General features: G+C 39.8%; 1 protein-coding gene across 2 annotated transcripts in view; it reads right to left on the bottom strand.

Moving 5' to 3' along the window:
* Positions 1–18,502, bottom strand: part of CREB5 (cAMP responsive element binding protein 5) — a 612,896-nt gene that overhangs the window by 432,426 nt on the left and 161,968 nt on the right. For both annotated transcript variants that reach the window (XM_077491353.1, XM_077491354.1), the window contains exon 4: positions 14,667–14,782. In XM_077491353.1, the coding sequence (XP_077347479.1) occupies positions 14,667–14,782 (116 nt within the window). The remainder of the gene's footprint in view (positions 1–14,666; positions 14,783–18,502) is intronic.

Here is an 18,502-nt window from a genome sequence, read left to right as displayed (position 1 = left end):
TTATGCTCGCCTTCAGGACTTCTCCAGAGCCTCTCCCATCCTCTGGAACTCCCTGCACCACTATATCCAATCAGCACTTAACCTGTCCACCTTTAGGAGATCCGTGAAAACACCTACCGTATATACTCGAGTATAGGCCGACCCGAATATAAGCCGAGGCCCCCAATTTACCCCAAAAAAACTGGGAAACTTATTAACTCGTGTATAAGCCGAGGGTGAGACATGCCTGTCCATCCCTGTGTGTCCGTCCATCCCTGTGTGTGTCCGTCCATCCCTGTGTGTGTCCGTCCATCCCTGTGTGTGTCCGTCCATCCATCCCTGTGTGTGTCTCCATCCATCCCTGTGTGTGTCTCCATCCATCCCTGTGTGTGTCTCCATCCATCCCTGTGTGTGTGTGTCCGTGCAGCCTTGTGTGTCCAGCCTACCTGTGTCCCGAGCCTCCGTCCCGAGCCTCTGTCCCGTGCCTCCGTCGTCCCGTGCCTCCGTCGTCCCGTGCCTCCGTCGTCCCGTGCCTAGCCTCCGTCCTTCTGCCATGCCAGGATCGCCGCTCTTCGTCGGCGCCTCGGCGGCCATTCCTCTGTTCAAAAGCCGCGCCTCCGTCTGTGATAGGCGGAACACTCAATTTCCCAGCAGTCTGTGGTCCGCCTATCACGGACATCCTCTCATCCTCATCCGTAGTATGAGGATGAGCGGATGTCCGTTATAGGCGGACCACTGACTGCTGGGAAATTGAGTGTTCCGCCTATCACAGACGGAGGCGCGGCTTTTGAATAGTAGAATGTCCGCCGTCTGTCTGCTCGACACGCTGATCGAGCAGGCAGACGGCGATGACTCGAGTATAAGCCGAGGGGGGCACTTTCAGCCTCAAAAAAGAGGCTGAAAATCTCGGCTTATACTCGAGTATATACGGTATTCAGGGAAGCCTATCCCACACCCACCTAACAACTGTCCCCGAGCCACCCCCCATCAAATCATTCCCTGCATCTATTACCTTTTGTACCAACACCCCCTCCCTTTAGAATGTAAGCTCTACAAGCAGGGCCCTCCTATCCCTTCTGTATTGAACTGTACTGTAATTGTGCTGTCCTCCTCTATATTGTAAAGCACTGCGTAAACTGTTGGCACTATATAAATCATGTATAATAATAAAATAAACAAATTTCTGTAAGAACTAATAACAGATTTAAAAAAAAAAATTACTCTGTGAAACCTATATATAGTACCTTCAAATGTATGCCCACTATTCAGACTAACTGTTTTGCTGAATGCCACTCCACTGAAACATGTTTCTCCAAAGTCTGCAGGTAAACCAACACTTCTGAAAGTTTCAATCAACCCCACAACTCTCACTGATTATTCCTGCAGACCTCCACATAACTGAAGTAGCAGTTTCCCTGTGGATTTTTGGAGACCATTCCATCAAAGCAGTGTTTAGCAGCATGGGCAACATTAAGGATGAGAATGTATACTCTTCTTTTACAAGTAGATACGTTCTTGGGAACTTCTGTATAGTGGCATGGTTGCTTTACATGCCCAGTTATTTACTACTGCTTACCCTGTCCATGATCAGCTTTTCATTACAACTCTTTTCCAATGATTTCTATTGAAATATTTCAGTAATACTGACATACAGGTAATGAAAAAGAAGGAAAGTAATAAATAAATTCATATTCATTATGGCATTACAAGTAGTCAATCCACACTATAAGGGATTGTAGACAACTATTGCTCATGCATGCAATTTTCGACCGTCGTTATTTGTTTTCCATAGACTACTGTATAGTGAGATAAGGAAGCTTGTACACTATCCAATTAAACTTATTGGGAGAAAAGAAAAAAAGAGGAAGAGAAGATTAAGGAAGAAAAAAGAAATACAAATAAAATAAAAACAAGAATGTGCCAATAAGCTACACACGTCTGTTCTGTCTCTCCGCGCAATTGTCAGTTAAAGCAACGCAGTGCCGAATCGCAAAAAGTGCTCTGGTCAGGAAGGGGGTAAATTCTTCTGGGGCTGAAGTGGTTAATATATGACTTAGAGGCATTAACAGTCAGCTCATTCCATTTATGCAGCTCATGATCCTCACCTTGAAATCACTACTACTTCTTATTCTCTTCTTATTCTATCGTATTCCTCTTATTCTTATACAAAATACAGTACTGCATTTTATCTGTACAATCTGCTATTCATCATCTATCCCAAAAGTAAATTATATTTCTGTATTTCAGAGAAATAAGCTGGTTTGCTGGTTCATGCAATACAAAATGACTATATATTTTAATTGCACAGTTCAGATCCTTAGTACAATTAGGCATTTTATTTATTTTTTTCCTTTTAATCATTAGCTATTTTAGATGTGGCTTTATAATGTGGGTGATTCATTACTATTTTTTTTATTTTTTATGTGGCTTTATTTTATTGGAGTTCAATTACTACAGTCAAATTGGTTGTTAGCTTTGCAAGGAAAATTTCCCTTAGCTTTGTAAATGAAGTGAATCTCTACTGACTTCCATCATTCAATTATGTGTAAGCATAAATATGTATTTTTTTAAATTATTTGTACATGGTTGAGTATTGATTTCAAGATGAATTTTCACCACATTTAACAAGGTAAGGGAAAATAAATTTGCAAAGTAAAAATGTCTTGCAAAGTGAACAGCTTGTTTGCCTTTAGTAAATCAATGAAATTGTTTCATTCTTTTTTCTATAATATTAACTACCTCCCATCCAGCCTATAGTAATAAAAATGTCTTGGCAGGACCACTGCGATTCCAGGAGGACATCAAATGGCATCCTCATAGTCGTGTGTCTTGTGCACACTCTATGGGGCACACAGCGGTGCAATCTGTGACCTGCTGTGTCACAGAGGAACACAGATCAGTGTGCTGGGCCTCTGAGCATGGCCCTGGTACCATGTGATCACTATGACTAATCAATTTGATCACATATCAATTGTAAACAAAGGCTTGTCATTCATAGCCATTGTGTATTCAGTGATTGGTCACATTAATCATATACTACAGGGCCAATTTACAGTGGACCTGTTGTACCATGTGATAGCTCTGACCAAACACAGCTATCACAATAGTACACAATGACAAATGAATGGATGCCATTCCAAATGTAAAAATAATGGCTTATGCAGTGATCATCACTGTAATAAGCAAACATAGTGTAAAAAAAAATCTTGATCATCTTCCCTGAGCAATATATGGTAACACAACTGCTGGTGGCATAATGTAAAAAAAGGTTTAAAAAAAAAATAATGTTTTGCATACTGTTGGCAGTCAGTGTCCCTGATCACTGTCATACCAATAACAATACAATATTTATTATTTTATTTAGCTTCTTAATTTTACAAAAAAATGTGTCAAAAAAATTAAAACTTTAAAAAACTCAATGCCTCTTAGCCCTTGTACACACGGTCGGAGATTCCGACGGAATGTGTCCTATCGGACCGTTTTGTCGGATAATCCGACTGTGTGTGGTCTCCATCGGACTGTTTTCCAACTTGTCCGTAAAATTTTCCGACAAAATGCTCCGATCAGACATACTCCGATCATGTGTAGCCTACTCCGATGGACAAAGTGGAACGCATGCTCAGATCAAATTCCTAGACCAAAGCTATTGGCTACTAGCCTGAATGTAGTCCCGTCGTAACAAAATAAAGTCATCACGTTATGTAAAATCAGATTTTCCCACAACTTTGTCCAACCCTGTGTATGCAACAGTTTCGGACAAAATCCGTCGGACAAAATCCAACGGATTTGGTTGTCAGAATGTCCGACCGTGTGCACAAGGGCTTACTAAATACTGTACCTTGGGGTGTCTACTTTGCAAAAAGGGGTTTTCCTGGCATTTTAGGGCCTCAAGAAATGAGATGGGACATCAGTACATCAGGATTGGTCATTTTTCAGTTATATATACCACAGCCTGTAGACTCTATAACTTTCGCAAACACTGAATAATATACACAGATTTTGGTTATTTTTACCAAGAAAATGTAGCGGAATATGTTTTAGCATTCAGAATCTTTTTTTTGGTGATCAAATACCACCAAAAGAAATATCTGTCTCAAAAAATGATAAAAATGTTTTTTGGTTACTGTGTTGCATGACTGAGTAATTGGCAAAGTGTGACAGTGCTGGAAACTAAAAAGGGGCCTGGACAGGAAGGGAGTGAAAGTTTCCGGTACTGAAGTGGTTAAAATAGATTGGTACATTTAGAACCGATATTGCAGTTTCTGATGTTGGAGAGTTAATTCACCTAACTTTTCCAACACTTTCTCAGCTGACATTATGCACATGTTGTTGATGTTTATAAGAAAACCATTTAGAAGTATGAGGGACGCTGTTGGATGCAATTGCAGTACATGTTATGTTTATTGGATGTTGGAAATCCTTCAAAAGCTGAAGTTTAGATGAAGGAATATAATTAAGGGAATAGGGAGAATCAAAATGAATTCACTTGCCAGGGCTTGTTCGTGCCACATCTGTAAATAGAACTATTAAAGTGACTGTAAAGCTTTAGTTTTTTTTTACCCTAATGCACTTCCGGCTTTGTCCCTCCTCACTGCACAGACTGATAGCAGTGGGAGCCATTGGCACCCGCTGTTGTCAATCAAATTCTGATATGAGGGAGCAGGGGGTGGAGTCAAGCTGCCCAGTCTGTGTTAATGGACGCAGACAAGGTGTCTCAGCAGCGAACCCGCATGAGTGCTCCCACAGGGCAGCTTCCTATGAGGACACTGGCATAAGAAGAGAAGCCAGGAGTGCCGGTGGGGGATCCTAGAAGAAGAGGCCGCTCTGTGCAGAACCATTGCACAGAGCAGGTAAGTATGATATGATTGTTATTTTAAAGGAAAAGAAGAACCTTTAATGTTACTTTAACTTCATGGACCATACAAATTATAAAAAGAACTGACTATGCCTTGGATGAATATAGTTCATTTGAAACTTGCATCCTGGATATTTATGTTGCCAGAGAAATATAGTTTGCATAATAGACAAAAAAAATTCTGTTGGTTTTGAATAGAGTAGGGAAGGGTCAGAACATTAGGAGTTGATTTACTAAAACTGGAGAGTGCAAAATCTGGTGCAGCTCTCCATAGAAACCAATCAGCTTCCATTTTTTTTTTTTTTTGTCAAAAATTAACTGTACAAGCTGAAAATAGAAACTGATTGGCTACCATGGACAACTGCATCATATTTTTCACTCTCTAATTTTAGTAAATCAACCCCTTAATGTCTGTGACCACAGTGGAGAGATTTCTTTTGACTTTATGTGTGGTCGCTGAGACAGGAAGAAAGGAGAATCTCACTAACAAAGATAAAAAAAAGAACTATTATGACACAGAAAGAGTAGGAAAAGATCAGAGCACCTAACAGTTTTTTATGCTGTGTGTATTCTCTACTAATTTGATTCTCCTCACTTTCTATGTGGTCACTGGAATGGGTTTAACCCTTCTTCATGTGAATAAAAAATATGTTTTTAATGTTGCTTGTGTCCCTGCTGGAAAGCTTTCCCCTGTGACCGGAAGTGAGGACAAATCTCTAGGAAAGCAATAAAAAGTGACAAGGCTCTATCACAAAGCCACTCTATTTCAAATAAAGTAAAAATGTACATGAACTTTAAAGTGGTTGTAAAACTCAGACATGAAATATGAACAAAGCATACTCCTCTATAGTGTGTACTTGTCTCAATTAAGAGCACAATATGTTATTTCTGTCTGTTAGCAGCATGAATCACTGCTGAAAAGTTTTCCTAACACCAAGAGAAAAATGGTGATAGGGGAGGAATCTCCAGCAGATTGACAGCCTCAGCTATGTTCCTGCGTGCTGTGTGGAGGGGGGAGTGTCACTTACAGTGGTGTGAAAAAGTGTTTGCCCCCTTCCTCATTTCCTGTTCCTTTGCATGTTTGTCACACTTAAGTGTTTCGGAACATCAAACCAATTTAAACAATAGTCAAGGACAACACAAGTAAACACAAAATGCAATTTGTAAATGAAGGCGTTTATTATTAAAGGTGAAAAAAAATCCAAACCATCATGGCCCTGTGTGAAAAAGTGATTGCCCCCTAAACCTAATAACTGGTTGGGCCACCCTTAGCAGCAACAACTGCAACCAAGCGTTTGCGATAACGTGCAATGAGGCTTTTACAGCGTCCTGGAGGAATTTTGGCCCACTCATCTTTGCAGAATTGTCCTAATTCAGTTACATTAGAGGGTTTTCGAGCATGAACGGCCTTTTTAAGGTCATACCACAACATCTCAATAGGATTCAGGTCAGGACTTCGGCTAGGCCACTCCAAAGTCTTCATTTTGTTTTTCTTCAGCCATTCGGTGGTGGACTTGCTGGTGTATTTAGGATCATTGTCCTGCTGCAGAACCCAAGTTCGTTTCAGCTTGAGTACACGAACAGATGGTCGGACATTCTCCTTCAGGATCTCTTGGTAGACAGCAGAATTCATAGTTCCTTTTATCACGGCAAGTCTTCCAGGTCCTGAAGCAGCAAAACAGCCCCAGACCATCACACTACCACCACCATATTTTACTGTTGGTATAATGTTCTTTTTATGAAATGCAGTGTTCCTTCTACGCCAGATATACTTGGACACACACCTTCCAAAGAGTTCCTCTTTTGTCTCATCGGTCCACAGAATGTTGTCCCAAAAGTCTTGGGGATCATCAAGATGTGTTGTGGAGAAATTGAGACGAGCTTTGATGTTCTTTTTGCTCAGCAGTGGTTTTCTTCTTGGAACTCTGCCATGCAGGCCATTTTTGCCCAGTCTTTTCCTGATGGTGGAGGCATGAACTCTGACCTTAACTGAGGCAAGTGAGGCCTGCAGTTCCTTGGACGTTGTTGTGGGGTTTTTTGTGACCTCTTGGATGAGTCGTCGCTGCGCTCTTGGGGTAATTTTGGGCGGCCGGCCACTCCTGGGAAGGTTCACCACTGTTCCATGTCTTCGCCATTTGTGGATAATGGCCCTCACTGTGGTTCGCTGGATTCCCAAAGCTTTGGAAATGGCTTTATAACCCTTTCCAGACTGATAGATCTCAATTACTTTCTTTCTCAATTGTTCCTGAATTTCTTTGGGTCTCGGCATGATGTGTAGCTTTTAAGGATCTTCTGGTGGACCTTACTGTGTCAAGCAGCTCCTATTTAAGTGATGCCTTGATTGTGAACAGGTGTGGCAATAATCAGGCCTGGGTGTGGCTAGAGAAATTGAACTCAGGTGTGGACAACCACAGTTATAGTATGTTTTAACAAGGGGGGCAATCACTTTTTCACACAGGGCCATGATGGTTTGGATTTTTTTTCACCTTTAATAATAAACACCTTCATTTACAAATTGTATTTTGTGTTTACTTGTGTTGTCCTTGACTATTGTTTAAATTGGTTTGATGTTCCGAAACACTTAAGTGTGACAAACATGCAAAGGAACAGGAAATGAGGAAGGGGGCAAACACTTTTTCACACCACTGTATCTCCAATCAGCTCTCAGAAGCTCTCTTCACTGAGCTCTGCAGAGTGTAACTTTAGCTCTCCATTTTTTTCTGAACTCTTGTACACACGGTCGGACATTGCGACAGAAAATGTCCGATCTGACCGTGTTGTCGGATAATACGACAGTGTGTGGACTCCATCGGACTGTTTCCGTCGGAATATCCGACCGACAAAGTTTTAGAGCTGGGCTATAAAATTTTCCGACAACATGATCTGATCTGACTTTTTCCAATCGTTTGTAGAGAATTCCGATCGGACAAAGTGCCACACATGCTTAGATCAAATTCCTAAACCAAAGCTATAGGCTACTAGCCTGAACTTAGCCCCGTCGTAACAAAATAACGTCATCACGTTCCGAACGATCGGATTTTCCGACAACTTTGTCCGACCGTGTGTATGCAACACCGGTTTCGGACAAAATCCGTCGGACAAAATCCGACAGATTTTGTTGTCGGAATGTGTGTACAAGGGCTAAGACGACCTTTATAATTCAGCACTTTGAACAGTTGTAGAGAAGAGAGGGCTGCAGAAAGACAGGTACAACTTACATAGGAGAATTTATTTCAGTCACTTTACTGGGTATATGTAAGGGTTTACAACCACTTTAAGTTCTGAAATAGTTCTGTATTCCAACATATTAATACTTTTGCTTGATTCTCTTTCAGTTTTCATTGTTTGATGACCAGGATATGAATATGGCTGCTGTGCTGCCTAAAACTATTTGTGCCAAGAGAAAACCTTGATGTCACAGTTACAATACCAAACTTCAAATAAGCACTTCACATCCATCAGTCTTATCATGTTCTCTGATGAGAAAAAGAGCCGCTCTACCTCAAGCTATTTCCTATTTAATCCTGGCGAGCACATTGGACAGTCATGGTTTCCTAATCTGAATAGAAGAGGAAATTCTATTCACTATTCCATGACCTTGACTGATTTCCGAGCTGTATGAAGCATATTTTTCCTCAGGAAGATCAGCACTATATAATAATAATGCTTTCAGTTCATTAGGGACTTTCATCTAAAGAGCAAATATGGTCAAGGAAAATATGCAAGAGAGTGTAGTGGCCATGTTTAAACGTTTGTTTACTCAACTGATGCCATTGCCACCATTAGCTGGTATGGGTAATTACAAAGATAGTACAAAATGATATTCCCACAACAATTATAATGCACTGTACTCATTTCTTACAAAACATATAGTGAAAAGTCTACTTCATTTTAAAGCCCAAGATATGTAGTAGATATAGGAGCCACCTGCTGAAGTTTATACGCAAATTCAACACCTTGCAAATTTCTTACAATTTCTTACAATGCTAGTAGGGAAAATATAAAAACATAACCCATTACTTAAGACTTCACATGCTATCTATGCAACCTCTAAAGCAAGATGTATATAGATAAGGATAAAAATGTTTGTGAGCATTTCTTAAACATATTTGTCTGTGTTGGGAAGTAAAAGTATAAGTAAAGTATATAAAACAGACGATATAGATTGTTTTGGCTCTACATGGCAATCTTTTTTTTTTTTTTTTCATTTACACTTTAGTAAAAAAGGTCCACTGCCTGTATCTCTACCCTGTTCTCTACCAAACACAAGGTTCCTAAGCCTAACTTTAAGTGAAAGAATCCAGATGCCATTTATCAGAATATTTTTTTTTTTTCAAGTGTAACTAGGTTAACGGTGGAGCAGGACTTGGGGGAGGAATAGGCTTAAGCGTTAGGGTTATATTAACCGGTTCCCAACCAGCGCACGACGATGTACGTTGACAGAATGGCACGGGCAGGCATATTGGCGTACAGGTACGTCCAATCTTCAATGCCGCCCTGCCATCGGGAGCGCGCCGCCGGCGGTGCGCTCCCGCGCTGGTCGGGACCCCCGTGAGTCCGGTCGCGGGACCCGCGGACTCGATCGCCGCGGGCATACCCGCGATCGTCTCACGGGACGGCTGAATGGAGGAAATGCCGTGTAAACAGCATTTCTCCATTCTGCCTAGCAACTAGTGACGCTGATCTCTGCTCCATGTGATTGGAGCAGAGATCAGTGTTCACTAAATGAAAGCCCAGCCCCCCCACAGTTAGTAACACACCCCTAGGAACACTTAACCCCTACACTGCCACCCACTGGTTAACCCTTTCACTGCCAGTGTCATTTACACAGGAATCACTGCATTTATATAGCAGTGATTACTGTATAAATGACAATGGTCCCAAAAATGTGTCAAAAATGTCCGATGGGTCCCCCACAATGTCGCAGTCACAATAAAAATCGCTGATCGCCACCATTACTAGTAAAAAAAAAATAATAAAAAATTATTAATAGAAATGCTATAAAACTATCCCTATTTTGTAAACGCTATAACTTTTGCGCAAACCAATCAATAATCGCTTATTGCGATTTTTTTTACCAAAAATATGTAGAAGAATACGTATCGGCCTAAACTGAGGGAAAAAAATGTTTTTTTTATATATTTTTGGGGGATATTTATTATAACAAAAAGTAAAAAATAATGCGTTTTTTTCAAAATTGTCGCTCTATTTTTGTTTATAGCGCAAAAAATAAAAACCGCAGAGGTGATCAAATACCACCAAAAGAAAGCTCTATTTGTGGGAAAAAAAAGGACGTCAATTTTGTTTGGGAGCCACGTCGCATGACCGCGCAATTGTCAGTTAAAGCGACGCAGTGCCGAATAGCAAAAAGTGGTCTGGTCTTTGACCAGCAAAATGGTCCGGTCTGTAAGTGGTTAAAGAGGAAGTAAACCTTCAGGTATTTTTTGTACCTTCAGGTAAGTCTACAATAAGACTTACCTACAGGTACTGTAAATACCTCCTAAACATGCGCCGTTTAGGAGATATCTACTGTACACTGCACTGATGATTTCATCAGCACAAACACTCTGAAGGAACGGCGACCTGTGCCATTTCTTCAGGAGCCTATGCCATGACCGGTGGCTCCCACATGCATGTGGGAGTGACGTCACTCGGCTCCGGCCAGTCTCACAGACGGAGTCCACGGCCCTGGAAGGAAGACGGGATGGAGGCGGCCTCCAGCCGGGACGAAGAGGGCTTTGTTTGCAGGTAAGTGTAACATAATGTGCTAGTATGCAATACATTATGCCTTTACTTTACAGGTTAAAAACAAAACAAAAAAAAACAGAGTTTACTTCTTCTTGAAGTGATAAGAGCTAAAGTGTAGCTATAGTAATTTTTTGGGTTTTGGGTAGAGTAGGGAATGGTTTAAATCCCTGTCAACTATTTTGTTTTCACTGCCTCTGACCCATCAAGTAGACACATCAATAATTTAGAAGAAGTCTTTCAAAAGTGAGAGAAAATCCCCTAAGCCCTCGTTCACACTGAACACAGCTTTGAAATCGTGTGAGTTCTTCTGAACTCACATAACTTCAAAAGCCGCATTTCAGTCCGACTTCAGGGGTGACTTGAAATCGCCCCTGAAGTTGCCAAAAGTAGCGCAGGAACTACTTTTGGAAATCGGTGCTGTGCCACAAAGTCGGCGTCACACCAATTGGGTCGCTCCTTTTGCCAGCAATATGCTTCGATTTGACCTGTCAAATCGCATTTCAAATCGCACCGATGTGAACGGGGGGCTAAGGCATAATTAACACCAAAACAGGTGATCCCATTTGTGATGATCACTGTAAAATGTTGTATTTCCCATCACTTGTGTTTTGCAGTAATAAAAAAGCACTGCAATCCCTTCAAAGCACTTTGTGAAGCTTTGTTACTTTAAAATGTTTAAAATATGTGTATGAGGTGTTAATCAGGCATGGTATTTTTTCACTGTTTTTATTTCACATCTGTAATTTTACATACAGTTAAGTGCCCCATGATTCTCCTAGAACCTAGCAATAAAAACCTTGACAAAAGCTCTAACCATTTCCTACACTCTCCAAAACTGAAAAAAGTTATGTCTAAAGATATAATTTAACTTTAGGGTAAGCCTTTTGGTTAAGGTTAAGTGCCAAGTGAAAGGTTGAATTTTTGTGAGTAGGTTAGGTGTTTGGGTTATATGAAGGACAGCTAAAGCGTCAGAATGACAATACGTAATAAAGATAAAGTTGGGTGCTTTGAGTGAACAGGTAAAGTTAAGGTTTGTCTTGGCTACTGCAAGTGGAGATTTTTTTTTCCTTTTTGAAAGAAAGCAGAAAAATATAGTTAAAGGATAAGTTCATCTTTGGAACATGTTACATATTCCACCCATTTTAGGATGGAACATGTATCATGATCTAGCATCTGCACCCTCCTCCTCCAGTCACCCCTCCCTGTACCAGTAGACAGGGGATCCTCGCCCTGCATCCACTGTCACAATTTGCAAATAGCGTGGCTGTGCGGGGCTCTGCCTACAAAGCCGTGTGTGTCATTCATTCACATTTTTCTGCAAAAAAATGTGCATTTATTATTTTTTTCAAAAGGTGAACTTAGCCTTTAAGGGACATCCTTTTAATTGTTTGTTTATTTTAAATTGTATTGCATTTTGTAGTCATGTACATTTTGCAGATAGATAGACAGATAGAATCATTGAAAAAAACTCCCTAAACGTTTTAAGGCATATCACAGTCTAGTAACGTCTAGTAACAAACTAAATTTTCTCTGCAACACAAAGGGGGTTATTTACGAAAGACAAATCCAATTTGCACTGCAAGTGCACTTGGAAGTGCAGTCGCTCTAAATCTAACGGGCAGATCTGAAATGAGTGGAAGCTCTGCTGATTTTATCATCCAATCATGTGCAACCTAAAATGCTGTTTTTTATTTTCCTTGCATGTCCCCCTCAGATCTACAGCAACTTAACTTTCAAGTGCACTTGCAGTGCAAAGTGGATTTCCCTTTAGTAAATTACCCCCCAATGTCATACTAAGCAGTTTTACTGTAATAAGCCCTCCTCTGTCAAATAATGATTTACAGAAAGGTTCAATCATCCATAGACACACTTTGAGAGCACAGTTGAGCATAATGGAAATGAATACCTGAAATTAAAATGAAGCTGCACTGGCTCTAGAAGTCTGCACCAATGTGGTTCTAATTACAAAGCATGTAACATGTTCCAGTTACAGGCTTACTTTTAGCATGCAAAGGCATGGGTGAATGAAAACCAATGCACGTGTTCATGTTTGTTCCCAGTGGTCCTACGAGAGCTATATATTAACCACCTGTAGCAAGATTAAAAACATTATTCTAAACTAAACGTTTCTATTTTGCACAGAACATTAGTCCAGGCAATACATGCCTTGTTATTTTTAACAATGCCATCTGGATTCTTATAGACTGGTCAGGATAATCAAATATACTGCCTGAATTTATCAGTCTGTATTTATTCCACACATTTAAAACCCATCTTTTTACCAGATTTTATTGACATATGCTGTATAGTTTTCACTATGTAAATCCATCGTTAATCACATTGTCCAGAGATGCAGATTCATGTGAATCATAATGAACAATGCCCACTGACCCGGAACAAAAAGCATGCTGACATGTCCACGCCTGCTGACTACCACATACTAATGACACCAATTTGGAGTTGTCTTCTGGAATGTACACAAAGGAGCAGGGATAGTGGCAAACATTTTTTACTGCATAGAAATAGTATACAAGACAATATGATAAAAGCAAAGTGTATAAGCCATACAACACAGAACCGATATCTTATGTGTACAATTGATCTCAGAGGAGGATGCAAAACTGCGTGCAATTAGAAAGGAGATCCCAACATGTTTTGGAATGTATCAAATTCTTTCTTCAGGGGATGATCCAAAAGCACTTTATTGTCTAAAGGTGCAATAATAACATTATCAATATAAATTCACAAAAGCATATAGAGTATATATATCAACAAAGGGATTACAGATAACAGCATAGCATAGCCGAACAGGAAACATAATCAGAATCCAAACATACTTACAAGCATGGCTATACTTGATCTAAGTTACAAACTGGTTCATATGATGCTTCAAAAGTGCCCCACCGCATTCACATTACCCCATGAGTGGAATGGTGCAGAAAAGGGGCAGGTAAATAATAACCCTGAACCAAGACAAATGTCGTAACATCAAGAGGGGGAGACCAAGAGGCACCAGCGTCAGTGAAGCACTCACGAGGATCGCATGGGAAGGAGACGGTCCTGAAGAGTAAATAGTGTATGGTCTAATAACTGTGTCCCCTCAATTAAAGATAGAAATAAGTATAGAAATCTTTATTTATTACTATCTTTAATTAAGGGGATACCATCTACCTGCCCCTCTCTTGCACCATTCCACTCATGGGGTAATGTGAAAGCGGTGAGGCACTTTTGAAGTATCATATGAACCAGTTTGTGACTTAGATCAAGTATAGCCATGCTTGTAAGTATGTTTGGATTCTAATTCCATTTCATGTTGAGCTATGCCATGATGTTATCTATAATCGCTTTGTTGTTATATATACACTATACACTTTTGTGAATTTATATTGATAATGTTATTATTGTACCTTTAGACAATACAGTACTTTTGGATCAACCCCTGAAGAAGGAATTTGATACATTTCGAAACATGCTGAGATCTCCTTTTAATTGCCTGCGGTTTTGCATCCTCTGCCGATATCAATCATAAGATATCAGTTCTGTATTGTATGGGCTATACTATTTGTTTTTATTGTATTGTCTTGTATACTATTTTTTATATATTAATAAATTTGCATTTTATTATACTTTCTACTTTGTCTGGTGTGACCATTGCCCCAAATGTCCCAGGGGGCATTTCTGTACATTTCCTGAACATTCAGACAAATGCCCAAACATGAAAGGTTCTCCACTGAAATGCATCCCCACTAGATAGCCAGTGATCTATCACAGAATAAATATGAATAATCTGAAGCAGATTATTTTTTGTTTTATCATTTCAGATTTTAATAAAAAATGAGATTTGAGTACCATACTGTTCCCTTACATTTTAGCTTTCTTCCACTGTGACCTACGCATGGCTACTTTGGGAAGCATGGCTCAAAGAATGTATACATTTAAGAACTATGTAAGACACTTGAGGTACAGTGTTAGAAATGTATTTACTGTTACATTTAATCCAGATATTTTAGAGATTAAATAATTCTGCATCCTTTGTATTACAGCTACACAGATTATGCACATGTACACTTATGACACCACTTACCCTTTTAGTGTTTTCTTCCTCTTGTGCACTTCTGAACTCCTGTTCCAAGTCAATTTCATTGAATAACCCCACTTCCTCACAGTTTTTCAAGAACCGAGTTGGAGTTGGTGTTTGATCTGTGAAAAAAAAAAACAAGTTACAATCAGATTATTATTAGAACCTTGTTTTTTTTACTAGATTAAAAGCATTTTTTCAATGCCACATCATAATCTGGCGTACGCATATTATGTAAAATGCTCTGTCCACATAGCTATTCATCCTAAACACACAGTAAATAACATCCTAAACATCCTAAACATCCTAAACACCTTTGAAACAACAACTGTTTCCTGTATGATGGTTCAGGTTGTACTATGGGGATGTTTTTATGGCCACTTGCACCTGATTAAGAATGCAAAAGGACCCCTTGAGTACAGTGCATATATTAGTGCAATCTGTGCACATAATATAACTGTAAAGTATATAATTTTATATTACATTACTGTAACAATTTATTGTACATGGGAAAGCTCAGAGGTCTGTTCTGCAACTAATTTACATGTATTAAAACTTGATAGTTTAAAGCTTTTCACGCCACAAGGGCTCCTAATGACCCAAAGATATTTCAAGACATAGCAGTTGTTCTAGCAGCATGTATACATGGGTGGCATGATATATTCATTTGATTCACTTCTTCAACATATATAAAATAACCAGTACTCATATCAGTATATCTAATGATGCCCCATTTGTATGCTTGGCTCTAGAGAAACACATTTGAGAGGCACTGGGATTTTAATGCTTATTTGTACAGTTCAAAATGTTTGCAAGTGAGCTCCCTGGCTTTGGTAAGGCAGTTCTTGGACAGGCCGCTTCAATGAGCACAGAAAACAAAGAGTAGAAGAGTGCAAAGATGCCTTTATTTATTTATAATTTGCAATAAAACAGCCAACTCTCATTTTATTAGGGCATAGAATAGGATAAGGACTTTTATAAAGTACTTTTAAAAAGACATTATAACCAAATTAATCTATATATGATTTGTGAATCAATAAGTTGATGACCAAGCAAATACAAATAAATTGGCAATTGTGGTAACACAGATTAGCATACAAAATGGCTAACAGTAAGTGCTAAGTATAAAATTACACGTAACACCAGGGTTAGCATAAACAGTAGCAGCACCATCTAAAATATAACAGTGAACAGCAATAAAGCTTGAAATTGCTGGGACTATACTGCCAGTGTGCACAAATAGAAGCTACGCTAGGCCTAAACCCACTCAGTAAAGGGGAAGAAGGGAACTCGCAAGATGTTGGGGTGAAAGGGCAGTCCTAAAAATGTATCGGCTATTGTTGGGGCCCTTTAAATGAATGTTTCTGCACTTATGATACTTGTTTAAACTTGCATGCAGTAAGATGATGTGTCTGAACTGGGATCTGAACCCATGACTTCTGCTGCATCCAGAGGTAGCTCTTTTAGCTGAGCCACCAGGAATGCTGGACAGCAGCCTGTCTGATTTGTTGGATAATCTTGTCTTGTGCCTTGTTTCTGGTGAACCTCGAATCCTTGCTTCTCCCATGAACATCCTATTTAATCTATGCTTTTGTACTTCCTGTTTGCCAGATTATTGTGCTCTCTCCAGCCAATATCATGTTCCTTTACGTACCCGCAGCTGTCCTTATTTCTACTAGCACTTGCTACCGACCTTTTGCTTGTTCCTCTCCTCTCCTCTGGCCAGCATGGGTAGAAGCTATGTCAAGCTGACCCACAGACTTTAGTGCAGTGTGCCAGGAATCCTGGGAGGAGAGTCATGCAGTACAAATTAATATCACATAAGAAGGAGAGCGGTAAATGGGGACCAATTAATCCTTCTCCATACTGTCATAGCCTAGTACCTGGCTACAATTGTACTCAGTGGCAGCTTGCATGCTGGAGCCAAGTGAGTTATGCAATACTAGTGGGTATGGCTGAGCAAGTAACTCATTTACGTTCCTCACAAAGGTTGAGTTTTGTCACATGGGGGCCAGAGAAGGAAAGCCAGTCTTGTGTAAGCTCCAACCAATCTGACTTAAATCCTTCACAGAGCTTCTTGATTTGGCTCTAGGAACAGGGGCCAGGGTAATGAAAGCAAAGCAAGTCTTGTGATCAGAAATGCGGAAGGGAGTGCTTGACCTATTAAGGGGAATCTGTTATCTTACCCTGAATGGATTTTGAAAATAAATTTATCTGGGAGTGCAGCAGTATAATTAATTATGAAATTAGAGTCTTATAAACCCAGGCACAGCTGCTAGATCTTTTACATTACATGGATCTTCTGGCCTTGTGGGTGCATGACAGTAACATAGTGTTTGCAGACGTATTGGGTAGGCAGAATGACAGAAGACAAAACAGATAGTTCAAGTTAAATACAGTTAATCCAACTGACAATGGTAGCCAAGTACAATCTCTTGCCAAAGGTAAAATTCTGGTATTTACTGTGGCATCAACCTGGCCCCACAGCAACACAATACCACTTTAGCTACATAAATATACAAACTTTTCAGGGAAAAACCCAAAAATGAACTACGATATTAGCAAGGTGCATGCTTCACATTTTTTTTTGCACATCAAGTTAATTGATGCAATCTAAATAGCATGCAGGTTCACTCAAATTGGTTCATGCTTCACTACTAAGCTGCACATTATATACAATACATGAACCAGCAAACATAAGCACCCACAAATATAAAGTGTAGGAGTTATTTTACATTATGTTTATCAATATTTATACAAAAGTACTCATAACTGTATAGAAAATGAAATACCAAAAATGTTTTCTAATTTTGCCTCTTACTGCTCGGCGCTGTTAATCATTTTAGGCTACATGTGGATTACAATTAGCATTTGGCAATATTCTTTATGATATAATTGGATAGGACTGCAGCTGTGTTTTTTACCACAAGACCACATTTAAATATCTTAAAGCTCAACTAAGGCTAGCAAAAAAACATCAATATTGCATTCCCCTGCTCCTAAGTAATCTTTATTAAACTTTACTAACACACACTAATATGATCTTTTGTGTTCCCAGTTCCAGTTTTGATAATTGGTCTGCTAAATCCTCTTTGCATGCTGGTCACTGGCTGGTCTTGTTGTCCTCCTTCTCCTGAATGTCATCTCTCCTGCAATTCATCAGTGCAGGACCAATGTCAATGTCCTCAGGATGGGATGTGGGTGTTGAGGTAGTTCCCCCCTACATTCCAACACTGAAGATTAAGGTAGGCAGCTGTTGTGAAACCATGGGTTAAAGTATTAGTCATTTTTAAAAAAACAGGTTGACATACACTCACGGGCCACTTTATTAGGTACACCTATTCAATTGAATGGTAACACAAATTGCTAATCAACCAATTACATGGCAGCAACTCAATGCGTTTAGGCATCTATATGTGGTGAAAACAACTTGCTGAAGTTTAAACATCAGAATGGGGAAGAAAGGGGATTTAGGTGACTTTGAACGTGGCATAGTTGTTGGACCAACGGGCTGGTCTGAGTATTTCAAAAACTGCTGATCTACTGGGATTTCCATGTACAACCATCTCTAGGGTTTACAGAGAATGGTCTGAAAAAGAGAAAATATCCAGCGAGTTGCTGTTGTGTAGATGAAAATGCCTTGATGATGTCAGAGGTCAGAGGAGAATGGGCAGACTGGTTTGAGATGATAGAAAAGCAACAGTAACTCAAATAAGCACTTGTTACAACCAAGGTATGCCGAATACCATCTCTGAATACACAGCACATCAAACCTTGAATGGGCTACGGCAGCAGAAGACCACACCGAGTGCCACTCCTGTCAGATAAGAACAGGAAACTGA

The sequence above is a fragment of the Lithobates pipiens genome, unplaced genomic scaffold, assembly GCF_037356315.1.
Source record: "Lithobates pipiens isolate NorthernLeopardFrog02 unplaced genomic scaffold, aLitPip1_a1.2 Scaffold_19, whole genome shotgun sequence".
In the NCBI taxonomy this organism is placed as follows: Eukaryota; Metazoa; Chordata; class Amphibia; order Anura; family Ranidae; genus Lithobates; species Lithobates pipiens.
The sequence above is the reverse complement of the archived record's forward strand: the minus strand, read 5'-3'. Positions and strand labels throughout refer to the sequence as shown.